General features: G+C 42.8%; 1 protein-coding gene across 1 annotated transcript in view; it reads left to right on the forward strand.

Annotated features, from left to right (window-relative positions):
• Nucleotides 1–3,323: 3,323 nt before the first annotated feature.
• creb5b (cAMP responsive element binding protein 5b) overlaps nt 3,324–16,192 on the forward strand; it is a gene marked incomplete at both ends in the record, with an annotated part of 123,342 nt that continues 110,473 nt past the window's right edge. The window contains 3 exon segments of the mRNA XM_080749172.1: nt 3,324–3,377; nt 7,797–7,890; nt 13,141–13,265. Of these exon segments, the coding sequence (XP_080605298.1) occupies nt 3,324–3,377; nt 7,797–7,890; nt 13,141–13,265 (273 nt within the window).

Genomic DNA, 16,192 nt, shown 5'->3' on the forward strand with positions numbered 1-16,192 from the left:
GAAAATTCAAGATGGCGGAAAATCTATCATGGCGCAAATGGGCGTGGCCTATATGGGGAGATGCGTCATGACCCAAGGAATCCAGGGAATTCTTTTTTTTTATTTTCCGACCTACGGTTCAAGAGTTACAGGCCAAAACGTAAAGTGGGGTGTTATGGCGCCACCATGCGGCCAAATGACACAATTATTTTTTATTTAATCCTTGAAATCATTATGAACCTCCTCTCCAAGTCTTGAAACTCTAGCCCCTATGGTTTGCGAGAGACAAATAATTGAATGTGAGTTTTTGCGATTCCCATTATAAGTCAATGGGGAAAATTAATTCACTAATAAATTAATATCAATTAAACTATTGAACCTTTCTCTTAGCAAGTTACTAGCCCACGATTCCCGAGTAAGCCGGTCGATTTGACATATGGCGCGAGTGTGTGGTGGCAAAACTGTGGGACTAGTAGCGTGCCGAAGTTTAGGAAGTTCAGGCTACATACACACAGACACACACACACACACAGACAGACAGACAGACAGACAGACCCACACGGCCACGTATAGGGAGCCTGTGCTTCACACAGCTCCAAAAAACATCTGTACAGTACCTAAGAAAGCCATAGCAAGTTGAACATGGCAGGTTACAGTGGCTGTAGTCCATCTGAGGTAAAGGCGACCTATATGCCAGGGGTGGCATAGCTGAATGGTTAGGGAGCCCGTCTGGGGAACCAGAGCCCCTGGTTGGTCCCTGGTTCGATTCCAGGCCAGGGTAGCGAGGTCGATGTGTGTCCCTGAGCAAGACTCTTAACCCCCTAATTGCTCACGTGCTCCTTGTGGCCAGCAAATCAGCTGGGTTGGGCCGAAAATATAATATATATTATATTATATTATATATATTAGATTTAAACCACCAATTATTAAGCAACGTTTTGACCGATGAACAATCAAACAAGTAAATATAAATACACACAAACTGAACTTGTTTTATTTAACCACATAAACCCTCTTCCACAATGTTCAAATACTTTCAGTTTACAAGCTCACAACATGAACACTGTGATGCATTGTGAGCTTGTAGATTTGCTATTTTTGATTTTATTTTTATTTTTTATTTTTCTAAAATAGGGACGCCAAGTTGTAAATGGTTAAATCAGCTGCATACTTGCAGATACCAATGTCGTGAAAAAAGTCAAAAGAGGGCTGACTCTTAATTTGAAGCGCCGGATATACAGTACAGTATGCCCCAGGCTATTGCTGAAAATATACTTGGCGATTACTTACTTACTTACAAATATTTGGCAGAAGTTTGCAGGTACATAAATAGGTTGCCCTCTTATTTGCAATTCTGCGAGCTGTAAAACATTTCCATGTGCTCTTGAAGTTATGATGAGTCGAAACTATCTTGCTGACTGATGAGTCCTCTTTTCGACATGTGCTGCCGATCTCGCATCACTTCCCCATCCTCGTCTCTGGCGAAGAGCGAGCATTATAATTATTGAATTGGACAAATGGATTAAACATTTAAACGAGTACAATATGTCTGGAACTGAAAGTGCACTCATATGAACAAAAAGAAAGGGGGAAAAAAAGTCCTTGATTAGATCTGATTGTATGTTCTTCTTCTAAAATCCAATGTGGCTCGCTGCTTCGCCAAGGATTTGCTGAACTGTCTTTCACATTATGGTTAACGGTAAAGACAGGCTATAGTGCTGAGGTGTCCAATCCTGGCTCTGGGAATCCGAGGAGCTGAAAGGGTTTTCCTTCCAACCAAACAAACACTACAGCACGTTCGAAAATCCTCAGTGTCAATTTCACTCTGAGAGTGTAAAATGGACTCTGACGCTGACTTTACTCCCCATACTTTGGTTTGCTAACAATGTAATGTCAGCTTCAGCTTGTGCAGGTGGCACACATAGACATCAAAGGGGGCTTGAGCCCCTGCCCTTTTATCCATTGGTAAAAAGTGCCCTCTCCAGACCATGAATTCAGTTTTTACTATGGTGAAAGAAATGCCGTATACCTGAAGGCAGCATACAAGAGAAACTTTCCTGAACTTGAATGGAAATCCATACCGTTACACCACATCTCCAGAATTGACTTGATTATGCATAGTTCAGTGTGGTATCAAGCACCGAAAATAGCCGACCTACAAGCTCACAATGCGTTGTGAGCTTGGAGGTCTGCTATTTTCAATATTTTCACCAAAAGGCCCTTTTAGAAAATTCAGCCCCTGCCTCTCTAACATTCTCTGCACGCCCCTGGTCAGCTTGTGTACTTGAAGTCCTCCCTTTGTACCTGTATCACTCATACATTTTGTTTTTAATATTTATTGATATTTATTTACTGTTGAGAATCGAACCGGGGACTCATGTGGTACACTATACGCACCATAACCGTTGGGCTAAAGGGGTTGGCTCAACATGGAGACAGACATAATATAGATATGTGTTTACAGACACATAACTTTAACCACTTAAAGGAGTAGTTCACCTCCAAAATGACTTTTTTCTATTGATTACTCATGCCATGGAGACTTGAGTTCAATAATATATATATTTTTTTGTTTTTTTGTCGCATTCCTAAGACAATAATTTGTCCCCTAATTGATCACTAATCAATAGAAAAAAATCATTTTGGGGGTGAACTACTCCTTTAAGCCGGCCTATATATACAGTACTTTGTTGTATGACGAATAGAGAAAATAACTGACCTACCAGCTCACAACACATTGCATTGTGATACTTGCAGATCGGCTATTTCAGCTATATTTTAAAATATAATATAATAATTTAAAATGTTCACCTAAAATGAGACGCTGAGACGTTAATGTGGTTAATAGAGCAATTTGACGTAATTTAATATCCTAGGCCCTGACTTCATTATACGCAAAACACAAAATTCCCATCCCCACCGTGGCACCTTGTTGAGAACCTTGGGCTTTGGATCGTGCTCGCCTCTCTCTCTTACATGCGGCAAATAATAGGAACGGGGCAAAACGAGATGCTCACAAATGACGCAGGTTTAGTTATCACATCACAGCGTTTCCTGGGCCTTTCAAAGCTGAAACCCTAACCACCCTCCGTGTCATTTCCTTGGACTCTGGACCGCCGCGGGGCGGGAATATTGTATGTTTTCCCCCCTCCTCGTCGACCAAAAATAACCACAACTGCTATTTTCAGAATGCCACGGTTAGCGGCGGCACCCATCTAGGATGACAGCATCAGTGTGGAGTGTGTGTTTGTGTTTCTTATATGGGTGCAGGTAAACTGATGCCTCCCGGGCTTTCCTGCTCTCCTCTTTATGTTCGCAGTTTTATGAGGAGCTCGGCTGGAGTGATGAACGCGGAGCAGGAAAGGCCGTACGTGTGCAGCGCCCCCGGCTGTTCTCAGGTGAGTGTTTGACACAACTGTTCCACCAACCAACACGCCAACCCAAGTCTCAGTGTTTAAAAGCCATTTAGGCCTAGAATTATTTAATGCTTTAACTGTTGAAAAATAGCAGATATACAAGCTCACAGCGCGGCACCGAGTGCCGCGCTGCAAGCTTGTAGATCTGCTATTTTTGAAAAAGTCGTGAAAATGTGTGCAAATCTTTAAATATAGGTATTTTCAAAGCGAACGTTTGTAACTCAAATTTTGCTTCTGGGTGGTCCCTGGAACTAAATAGTTTGAGATGGGGGTCCGTGGCCAAATACATATCATTTTGGGGGTCCTTCACATGAAAAGGTTTGAGAACCACTGACATAGTAGTCTCTCAAGAACAGACTAACTGAGCTCCAGTTAAGTGAAAAGGACCTTTTCTTTGACGATGGCTGGCCAGATTGCTGACATAGAAACATAGTTTTTTTCAAAAAATCTTAGAAGGATTCAAAAGACACTTATAGAATCGGGTCAAAATTCAAATTTTCACGATTTTTCAAAAATAGCAGATCTACAAGCTTGCAGCGCGGCACTTGGTGCCGCGCTGTGAGCTTATCTACTATTTTTCAATAGTTAAAGCATAAAATAATGATACACAATAATGTGTACCCGTTCTAAATGGGTTAAAAGCCATTTAGGCCTAGAACTATTTAATGCTTTAACTGTTGAAAGATAGCAGATATACAAGCCTGTAGATCTGCTATTTTTGAAAAATCTTTTTTCTTTTTTTCTTTTTTCAAAAGTCTTTGAATATATGTTTAAAAAAAAACATTTGTAACTCTAATCTCTAGTTCTGGGGGGTCCCTGGAACAACATATTTTGAGATCGGGGGTCGGCGGAAAAACATACAGTAGGTAATTTTGGGGGTCCTTGACATGAAAAAGTTTGATAACCACTGTTGTAGAAGAAGGATTTGGAAGGCATTTATAGAATCGGGTCAACAATATTCAAAGACTTGCACAAATTGCTCACGATTTAAAAAGAATAGCAGATCTACAAGCTTGTATATCTGCTATTTCTCAATAGTTAAAGCATTAAATAATTCTAGGCCTAAATGGGTTTAATACATCTAGGGCAATGCATCACTTAAACCCCTGTTGTCTTAGAGAACTGGACTTGAGTTGCCACTGTACTTTGACCACTTTTTCCGTCTATACACCAAATCTCTCTGCCAAAAGTAGCCGCCGAGTTGTGGGCTTGTAGATCGGCTATTTTTTTGACTAATGCTCCCCCCTATTTTTGGATGTTTTTATAATCGACTGAATGGATTTGTCTGATTAATCACTTATTCACCTGTTTTATACTTTGTTGTACAATGGCGGTGGCGTGCACAAATAGCCGATCCCCAAGCTCACAACGCATTGCACATGCGACTTGTAGATCTGCTAGATCTGTATTTTGACTATATAAATATAGTGATGATATTGAGAAATGATGACAATGAGAAATAGTGATGATATCGATTTGAATCATAACTGTGAATATACGGTAGGGTGTCTTACTAGTGTATTGCATGCATGTGTGTGCGTGTGTGTGCATGAATGAGGTGCATGTGTGTGCCTACGTATGTGTGTGCGTGCATGTCTGAGTGAATGCGTGTGCATGTGCACAAGAGTGTCATGCATGCATAGGCACTTAGGCAGTGTGTGTGTGTGTGTGTGTGTGTGTGTGTGTGTGTGTGTGTGTGTGTGTGTGTGTGTGTGTGTGTGTGTGTGTGTGTGTGTGTGTGTGTGTGTGTGTGTGTGTGTGTGTGTGTGTGTGTGTGTGTGTGTGTGTGCGTGCGTTACTGTAACATGAAGAGCAGGCCTGCGGAGGTTGGTTACTGCCTCACAAATAAGGCAGAAACAGAATAGCGCAGACTCGAGAGAAAGAGGAACTGTAAATAAAGCTTGTTGCTCCGGGTCTGAAAGTGGTTATGAAGTTTAATACATGTGGCGTGTCACGCTTTTGTAAAGATGCGCTCCGGAGATGAAAAAAATATGATTTAGTGCTGTGAGGAACATGGGATCCATTGACTGTGTATAATAGGCCCATACAACGTTTACTTCCCTTTTGTATTCATGATTATAATTGTTCTATCTTTGAAAACAGTGTGTTTTCAGGCAGTCCTTTATTTGGATAGTATAATACAGTGAAGACATGCAATATTATAGAGGCAAAAGCATCAATGAGTTGGCGTGTTATGTGGCTTCCCCTGCCGAACCCTGCGGGACATCTTGTTGAGGACATGACTATAGGGATGGGACTAGGGGTGGGCGATACGGTGATAATTATCGTTGAGATGTATATATCGTGATACAATTGAGGGAGACTTATACAAAATCCTGTTGAATCATTAATATACAGAGATTCATTGCAGAATTCAATTTAAACCTGCATTTTTGTCTAAATCAGTAGTTCTCAAAAGGTCTCCACTTAACTCTGACAGCATACAAATGAAACCAAATGGACCTGTAAGGGTCCATTTGGTTTCATTTGTATACTGTCAGAGTTACATACTTGTAAAGTTCAAATTAGACCTCCCAAAAGGAACCCAGAGAGTCTAGTTTTTCTCAAGTAACTTGAAAAATAACCATAAAAACCAATGTGAAAGAGAATCGTGATAAAATCGTGTATCGTGATACAGCTTGGGAAAATATCGTGATATTGTATTTTTCCATATCGCCCACCCCTAGATGGGACGATAAGCGATATTATCGTTTAACGTGATAAAAAACACCCACGATAATCGTATCGTGGAGATTTAATTTATCGTGAAATTGTCCTCTGTCATGCACTGGGATCAATTCACCTTTTTTACGGTATATGCCGAGCTGCATATCCAGTATACCATTTAAACCCTCTATTGGTAAAACGTACTTATAATATACGTACTTGTATTTTTCGTCTTATTTTTTTTTTCAATCTCTACCAAACCTCTGCCAAAAAATAGCCGATCTACAAGCTCACATGTTGTGAGCCCCAGGATAATGGATGTTGGGGATATTTTGATTATCACGATAATATCGTAAATCGCATTTCTTTGGTCACAATAATCGTGATATGACATTTTCATATCGTCTCATCCCTAAACATGACATTGGTGATGTCTGGTGGATGCGAGTTCTGTTTCAAAATATATAACTGCTATTCACAAATTTGTAATTACTCATTTAGTTTTTAACAATATATGAAAAAATACTAGACATTTTCCGCTGACCAGTTGACCAAAAATAAGACCAAAAAAAAAAAGGAAAAAGAAAGAAAGATGGCATAGCTTCAAAACAATGACAGTTTCATTACAATGAGTTAAACTGCTTGATAATAAAGTGTCTGTGTAAAAGTGGATGGCCACAACTTACTACCAAGTAGGTTTAGTGTGACATTTGAGCAAGATGATGAGCAAGAATGGCTGCCATGTACAGTATCATAAATCTGAATTATCCATCATGTCATATCGAATTTTCTCCATATATAATACAGGCATTGACACTAAGGCTTGCCCACCTGCCCCCAGCAGGTAAATAAAACTTTAGGGCAGGTGGAGTTTACTTTCAGGTTGCCCGATGGCAACTAGGCAAGTGCTTGTTTATGTGGGGAAGCAACCGTCTATAAACAACACCAGATATAATGTGCTGTTTTCACTGTTGCTACACTAAAAAAATATAAAATATGTGTGAACCCATAGTCATATTATTCAATCATAGCTATGTAGGAATTTGGATAAAAAATTTGGTATGACATTCTTTATCGCACAGCCCCAGGAAGTAAAACTAAATAAGCGTTAAATTGAATGGTAATTCAAATTTTACCCATCATTTTATAATGGACGATTCGATTTACTCTTCGGGCAAGTGGGCATGACCTTTGGGCAAGTAGAACATGACCTGTTCTTGCCCGATGGGCAAGTACCTCTGAGACCTTACTCTCAACCCCTGTAATGTACAAGTAAGTTCAGATAGATTGAAGTGTCCAGTAAGACAGTGACAATATCCGATTTCCTTAGCCGAGCTTCTAGTATCTGATAATATAATATAATAACTTTATTAATGGAAATACTGTAATCGACTTTCATCATGGTCACTTTTACACATCCCTTCTGAAAAGATGTTGTGCCATGGACCCACATAAAATATTTGCGTTGTTAAATTTTAAATGTTTCAAGATGTGTTTACAAGCTCACAGTGCCTTTTACCGCGATCCGTTGTGATGTGATATGTATAGGGTTAACGTGGTCAAACTGATTTTGATGTTATAGTAACACATTTTAGCTGGGGACCCCCTGGAACCCCCTCAAGGACCCCCTAGGGGGGGGGTCCCCGGACCCCACTTGGAGAACCACCGCTATACACACCAACTATTATTCTTCCTGTTCAGGGAGTTGAATCTTTATGTTCTTCTACTTAACAGCGATTCCCCACAGAAGACCATCTGATGATTCACCGACACAAGCATGAGATGACCCTGAAGTTCCCCTCCATAAAGAATGACAACATGCTATCAGGTTAGTTACCGCTCGATCGATACGGTTGTGATTCTCCTCCAGTGGGCCGCAACGCCGCACCACCGCAGGGACTGCTTGTCAGGTCGGAGGCTTTACAGGTGTTATGCTGTGGCCGTGACTCATCCACAGGTCCGTCTTGTTTTAAGGGGAAGTTTACGGAGCGTCTGTAGGTAGGTAGTTGTGTACAGTCGTATAAATCTTACGGGTGACATTTGACATGTGAGTCAACAAGCGCATAAGGCCTTAATTTGTCGAGCAGCCCCCCCAGACACGCATACTTGCACATGCAAACACACACGCACTCACATGCACACACATACACACACACATGCACACGCACAGTCGCACACTGCTATTCAGGGACGTGCTGGCCATTGGGAAAAGCGGGACAACTCCCCAAAGGCCGGTTCATTCCCGGCCGGTCCAGGCCGGCCATTAGGAAAAAAATAAACTGTTTGCACTAAAGTAAAAATTAAACTGTTTGCATAAAAGTAGTGAAAACCGCGAGGCGTTGTGTGCTTGTAGATCTGCTGTTTTCACTAGTTTAAATCATTTTTAAAATGATGAATACGAACATGGACATAAGGTTTCCACCTGACAACGACGAAATATAACTCGTCTAATTGGCCCACTGGTTTGTCACTTTGTCACAAATATTTGAGTAGCAGCAGCGCTATAGAGAGAGATCTCTCTCTATAGCGCGCAATGAGGGCCTCTACAACTCTTTTTCCTGGGCTGAATCAGGGGCCCAGCATGTCCCAGCTCCTATTTGTGTCTTTAGCTTGCACTTCCAAGCACGCCTGTCTGTGTTTCACCTGGAGTTCTGCACACCTAAGCACAACAAAAGAGACAGTGACGTACGAGCTGCAGAAATTACCCGGTGTTTTGCCGGCTGAAGATGAACGCCTTGTCAGAGATAACATTCCCCCCCCCCCCCCCCCACCTTCCTGCGACGGGCCATCCATGTGCGCTGCTCAACTTCCCCCTCGTCGCCAGAGCCGTCATTAGTCATGGCGGTGACAGTGAGAGAAGGTGAGGCAGAAAGTGGATGGATTAGCGGTCGCCCCACTAGCGTTGGCAAGCGAGGTGTGTCTCGGGTTAATCTAGAAGACAGACACTGTTGATCTACGGCTCAAAGGCACGCCACATGTATAGATTGTGTACCAGTCCAGCAACACGTAAGTGTCACCCTCAAGGCCGAGCCATAACTCCCATTGGGTAGGCTGACCCAGACGGTTAGAGCAGAGCTGTTGCGCCGCTGCTCTCACCCGTGCTTGCTGAGATTGCGTCTTCTTTATTATTTACACTCGGCGGAGCAGTGGGATCGGGTTTTCTAGGCCGAGCTGTACGTAAGCCTCGGATGTCTGAGTTACAGCTCTGACTGCTTCTCTTATTAAGACCTTGGAGGACTGGATCGCAGTGTCAGAGTTGTTTTTCTTTTTTTTTTCTTTTTCTTTTCATAGATCAGGGGTCTTTAATGTTTTCAGGCCAAGGATCCCTTAGTTGAGAGAGAAATGAAGCACAACCTGTTCATAGATTCCATTTGTTTAATCGTTTGACTGCACAATCATCAGTGTATTTTGGATTCATGTCAATTTGTGTTTTCAGATATTTAACCCACTTGAGCCGTCATTACCTGATACACTTGACCTTTTACTCTGTACTTAGTCTGCTCTTTTTCCCCTCTACACGACCAAACCTCTTTGCCGAAAACAGCCGATCTACAAGCTCACAACACCTCGCAGTGCGAGGCGTTGTGAGCTAGTAGATCTGCTATTTTGGCTACAGTTCTCAGAACAAGGACACTAGGGTTCAAGTTGTTAACATAAAAAGGATTGGAAGATTTGGAGGACCCCCTGTAGTAACTCTGAGGACCCCCTAGGGGACCCCTGTCATAGATGTTGGGACTCCCTTCTAGCTGGGAAGTACAAATACATAATGTCATCTTGTCACCAAAAACAGATGTTATGCTATATGCCTTTTCGCCTTTAGCAGCGTAATTGTATTTGGTCTAATGCTGTCATTTGCATCGAGTTATTAACCTGAACCCCCGAGTTGTTAATGTGAACCCCAACTGATAGCTGACAATTCTTCCTAGAGCTTGAGATAAACTTTCATCCTCTGTGTATTATTTAGCAAAACTGTACTTTGGGTGCCACAGGTCATCATGAGCGTTTTAGTCAATCCCCAGTCTAGCCGGATTGGATAAACAGTCTGTGAAGTATGCTTTTAGCCTTTTAAAACAGGCTTGATCCTAAAATCACCTTCAACTGTCTGAAACCTGATCTGTGCTCATTGCCCCCCCATCCCCCCCGAATTCAAGAGCACTGCGGTTTGACAAGAGCCGAACAAATGAGACCCTCTCTCTGTAGGTGGGATCTGGACTTTGTCTAGTGTCTAGCCTAGTATCTTTATCTAACAGCATGAGGGTCGTGCTTTGTCTGTCTGGGGCAAATACTCACCACCAATGTAATCCCAAACTCTCCTCCCTCACCACTTACCATAACTTGAGTCTGTATGCCACTTGTATATTTCATACGCATTTGTGTTTCTATTTCCTGTGAAACTTCCCTGCAGTGTACACAGTATATGAGAATACGTGACTTGACATGACTGTAATACTGCATACCTCCCCGCATATTTTTTAACAATCTGTTTTCAAGTTTACAAGAAAGACAGTGGTGAAAGTGATCAAAACAGTCATGGAGTGAAGTGTTAAATAAGACTTTCACCAAGACAAAACAGAAACTATACCCTGAAAATACCTAAAGCAACCCGCAATTAAAATAAAATCAAAAAGAAAAGGCCAAGACAAGGAAAAAACTAAAATATAAACGTTAAAAATGTATGACTGGTACAAGTTATAATAGCACTGCTCTATTCTTTGTGTTCTGTTCTTGTCAACAAATTCTAGCCCAATCTGTGACCTCTCCCATGGCTGTAGCTCGGTTGCTGATCAGCAACAGATCGGCAATGAGTTTTCATGTTAAACTCTGAAGAGGCCACATTTTTTAGGTTTCCCAGCAAAATATAAGTTTACCACCACGTTTTATCTGCAGGAACATGTCATTACCATCACATTTGATATGTGAAATTGGAAAAAAGGCAGCTCACGACGCACTGTGAGTTTGTATTTTCAAAAAGAGTTTTATACAATTGATGCATTTGGAGAAAAAAAAATAGAAAAACGTGAAATTTGACATTCTGCATAATGACTAATGAGCACTTTCTACTTTTGGTACCTTTAAGTACATTTTGATAACAAATACCTTTGTACTGTTACTCAAGTGCATTTTGAATTCCGGGAACTTTTACTTGTAACAGAGCATTTCTACATTGTGTTATTAATACTTTTACTACAGAAGTACAAAATACGAGTACTTCCCCCACCACTGGAAATCAGGGTCAGAATTACCTTTATTTGTCCGGCCCAGTCCTAGATGTGATATGTGACTCCCCCTGAGCCACAGAAGATGAGAGAGCTCGCAGATGAGGCTAAACCAATTCATGATGTGTGAACAGTCAAATGATATCACATCGCCGTCGTCGAGTGGAAACCTTGTATGTCCAAAACCTTCCTTTTTTTGTTATTATTTAAAAAATGATTTAGAATAGTGAAAATAGCCGATCTATAAGCACACAACGCCTCGCATCGCGAGGCGTTGTGTGCTTGTAGATCTGCTAATTTCACTAGTTTTGTGCCGCGGTCTTGTATGATGAAGCAGGGCTTTGCTTTCTGAAAAAGCGTACGAATTAGAAACTTGGAGATACAAGGTTTCTGCCCACCAACAACGATGATACAGCAGCAACAAACAGGAGGGAAGTGAGAGAAGCCTCTAGTCCAGTTGGATCCCACCAGAGACATGGGGGCTTACGTATAGACACCACACTATACGTCCCATCCTAGCCCAGTCTGGGATTGCCAGAGACATGGGGGCTTATAGCCACCACACTATCGCTCCACATGTACAGTGGGTGTTTGTGAAGTGGAATCTGCACAGCATGTGTGTCATTGTTGCTTTTAATTGTTTGTTTTTTATGGGCCCGGTGGCATTATGTTTTCCCGGTTGTCTGTCCCGTCCCCTCGGACTCTCAGGAACACCTTGGAGGGATATCATGACATGTGGCGCAAACATCCACTTTGGACTCGAGGAGGAGGAAGTGGTTGGAAGTACAATTTACAGTTTAGGCATTTAGCAGACGCTGTTAAACCAGAGCGACTTACAATAAGTACGGTGATACATCAATACAATAAGCAAGGCAATAAGGCAATACATCAACATCAATACATAAAATGCATAGAAATATCAATCTAGAAAAAAAAATAACGTAGGACCAGGCACCTAATCAGTAAAAAACATTATATTTAATCTACAAACGCTATCTAGTTTTCATGTATGGTCATTGATTGTTTACAAACATTGAGACTAAATGCACAGGTGACTGCATCATGTAATCAATTCCCACCAATCCCCAAACCTGTTGTTTTGGGGAGCGCTGGTTTCATTGGCTAATGTTGGTACCGACCTGCGCGCGCATCTAGTTCTTATCAGTGTAACGTAGACCAGAAATGCATATATGGGTTTAGGTGTCTGAAGGGGTGAGTCTTCAGGCCACGGCGGAAGCTATAGGGAGTGAGTCTGTAGATGGTAATGGTCAAAGGTCAAGGACCCTAGGGGGTCCTCAGAGTTACTACAGGGGGTCCTCCAAATCTTTGTGTGATAGGAAGCTTTTTTATATGCATACACTTGAACCCTAGTGTCCATATGCTGAGAACATTAGCCAAAAATAGCAGATCTACAAGCTCACAACGCCTCGCAGCGCGAGGCGTTGTGAGCTTGTAGATCGGCTATTTTGGGCAAAGAGGTTTGGTGTAGAGGGGGAAAAGGGCAGACCAAGTACAGAGTGAAAGGTCAAGTTTATTAAGTATTGACGGTTTAAATGGTTAAATATCTGAAAACACAAATTGACATGAATCCAAAATACACTGATGATTGTGCTGTCAAATGATTAAACTATATGTAATCTATGAAAAGGTTGTGGGGGGTCCCTGCTTCATCTCTCTCTCTCAACTGAGGGGTCCTTGGCCTGAAAACATTGAAGACCCCTGCTGTACAGTGTACTGTAATAACAGCAAATGGGACTGGCAGAGGCAGACAACAGTATGTCTGTGCGTATTTCAAGTTGTGTCGTTTTTCACGTTGTCTTAATGGTATAAATAAAACCCCCTCTTTCTCCTGTGTCCCCCAGACCACCAGACCCCCACCCCGACGCGCTTCCTGAAGAACTGCGAGGAGGTGGGGCTGTTCAGCGAGCTGGACTGCTCCATCGAGCAGGAGTTCCGCAAGGCTCAGGAGGCGGAGGACAGCAAACAGGTAAGGATCAGGTTTATTTGGCCATTGGAGTGGTCCTTGAGGGGGGTTCCATTGGAGTGGTCCTTGAGGGGGGTTCCAGTTGGCCATTGGAGTGGTCCTTGAGGGGGGTTCCAGTTGGCCATTGGAGTGGTCCTTGAGGGGGGTTCCAGTTGGCCATTGGAGTGGTCCTTGAGGGGGGTTCCAGTTGGCCATTGGAGTGGTCCTTGAGGGGGGTTCCAGGGGATACCAGTCTGTTTGCCCTTGTAGTGGAGTACTGGCTCGCTTGGCTGGTAACTCTAAACTTATTTCTCATCTTATCCTCAGTAAAACAAATAGCCTACAAGTATACAAAAAACACCCCACCGAGCAGTCAGCGCGGTGAGCGTGAGGTCGGCAGAAAGAAATTAGGGCGAACGGCCGGGGGGGCGAACAGATTGGTTAGTGTTCCAGGTGGTCCCCAGCTAAATGATGCAGAGTTGGTAACCAAATGGACCCTTATAGATCTTTACATAACTGTTGAGAGCATAAAATTAAACCAAATGGACTCAGGAGTTTGATGTGAGGAGAGGCCTGGAAAAAGTAATCAATTGTTTTACTTTCTGTAAGTAAAAGTATCAATATTGCAATGTAGAAATACTCTGCTAGTAAAAGCCCGGAATTCCAAATGTACTTGAGTAAAAGTGCAAAGGTATTGGCATCAAAATATACTGTACATGAAGGGCCAAAAGTAAAAGTACTAAATGTTTGAAAATAGCCGATCTACAAGCTCACAACGTGTCGCCATCGCGACGCGTTGTGAGGTTGTAGATCGGCTATTTTCAAATAGTCTATTTTCAAATAATAATGTATGTTTTATAATATCATAATTTACATCTGCAAAGTAACTAGTAACTAAAGTACAATATTCGGATCCGAGATGTATAGTGGAGTAGAAGTAAAAGTATTGGAATTTGGAAATGCTCAAGTAAAGTACAAATACCTCAAAATTTTACTTGAGTAAATATTAGTTTCTTTACACCACTGCCTGGGGGGAACCCCCCCCCCTCCCCCCCTTAACCCCACCTCCCTGCAAACTCGCACAGCTGTTGTAGTCAGGCGGGATGCACAGGTGTCGACCGTCACCGGGGTTACGGGGTAGACCCTTTATCTACCATGATCATCAACATCATTATCATCATCATCATCATCATCATTATCAGTCACTCTTGGCTCACACATTCTACCTTAACCGCAACTCTCACACTCTGAACGCACTGAACACACACACACACACGCACACACGCACACACGCACGTGCACACACTCACTTACACAAACATTTTTGAGAAAGTACACACACACCACACCTGTGGCTTTTAAACCCCAAGATAACCTCAGGTATGTATACACAACGGCGTCTCTTGCCAAAGTTGTCTGTTTTCTTTTCGCTTTCTTTTCTGTTTTTTTTTTTTCTTTTTACTTTTTCTCACAGACGACGTAGTAATAGTCATAGTATCTTGCGCAGACCCAGCCCTCCCCGGGGCATGCCACACACCGCGCTCCCTGTACTCCATCGGGAGCTTTTTGACAGTTTTGTGTGAGAGATATACCGTAGCTAGCTAGAGAGACAGAGAGAGAAAGAAGAGAGAGATGATGCTGGTGCATGGTGGGGCTTTTAGACGGAGAAGGAGATCAAGTTCTGTTACCTGTCCTCCTCTCTGCACTTCAAACATAATCTCTCAGGTTTCCCTGAACCCCCTCCCCGCTTCTGACGGACCAACGTAAAAAGCATTTTTCAGCCCCAACCAGAGACAGCCATGTAGTAGATAGATAGATAGATAGATAGATAGATACCTTTATTATCCCAAGGGGGAAATTCAGTAGTGCTCGTGACAGCGACACCAACTCGTCGTGCCAGACGGGTCACGCACACTGTGTCGTATGCCGGCCTGCCTTGACCTCAGCTAATAGTCTGGCTCTGCTCATTAGACCAGTGGTTCTCAACCTGTGGGTCGGGACCCCCAGGGGGGTCCCCACATTATTTTGGGGGGGTCCCCAGAAGATTAACTTAATGTGCAACATTGTTTTCTCACTCAACAGTAAACAAACCAACATACAGTATAAGTGTACAGAGGGTATCTGCACATTTCTAAAGTGACAATTTAAGGACTTTTTAATGCCTCTAAAATGACAAATTAAACATTTGGCCAAATTGTCAAATATTAGAGGCAGAAAAATGTGAAAATAGCAGATCTACATGCTCACAACGCCTCGCATTGCGAGGCGTTGTGAGCATGTAGATCTGCTATTTTCCCAATATAGCCATGTTATACAAAATGTAATGCCTCAACTTGTAGTGCTCGTCAGAGTGGGAGGGGACCCCAGTTAAAATATGAATATATTGGGGGTGGCGGCCTGAAAAGGTTGAGAACCACTGCCCCAAGAGACAGCTGTGTAGTGCTCGTGACAGCGACACCAACACGTCCTTCATGCCAGACGGGTCACACACACACTGCAGTGTGTACACCGGTCTGCCGTGACCTCAGCTAAGAGTCTGGCTCTGCTGCTCATTTGACTAAAGGGAATGGAGGGTGGAGTGATCATTTCTCTGTGTTATATATGGGTCCATCCAAGGGCTCCTGTGTTGCCTGTAACCTGGGCACCCATCGAGCTCCACCACAAGGCAGACTGCTTATCTTATGTCTGGGGGAATAGACACGCGCATGTCCGTGTGTGTCCGTGTGTGTCCGTGTGTGTGTGTGTGTGTGTGTGTGTGTGTGTGTGTGTGTGTGTGTGTGTGTGTGTGTGTGTGTGTGTGTGTGTGTGTGTGTGTGTGTGTGTGTGTGTGTGTGTGCTGCAGTGTTCAGGGGCGTCACAAGGGAGGGAAAAGTGGGACCCAATTATTTTATACTTTAGCTATTGAAAAATAGCAGATATACAAGCTCACAGCACGGCACCGAGTGCCCCGC

The sequence above is a fragment of the Nannobrachium achirus genome (genome assembly GCF_963921795.1).
Source record: "Nannobrachium achirus genome assembly, chromosome: 2".
NCBI classification, from domain to species: Eukaryota; Metazoa; Chordata; class Actinopteri; order Myctophiformes; family Myctophidae; genus Nannobrachium; species Nannobrachium achirus.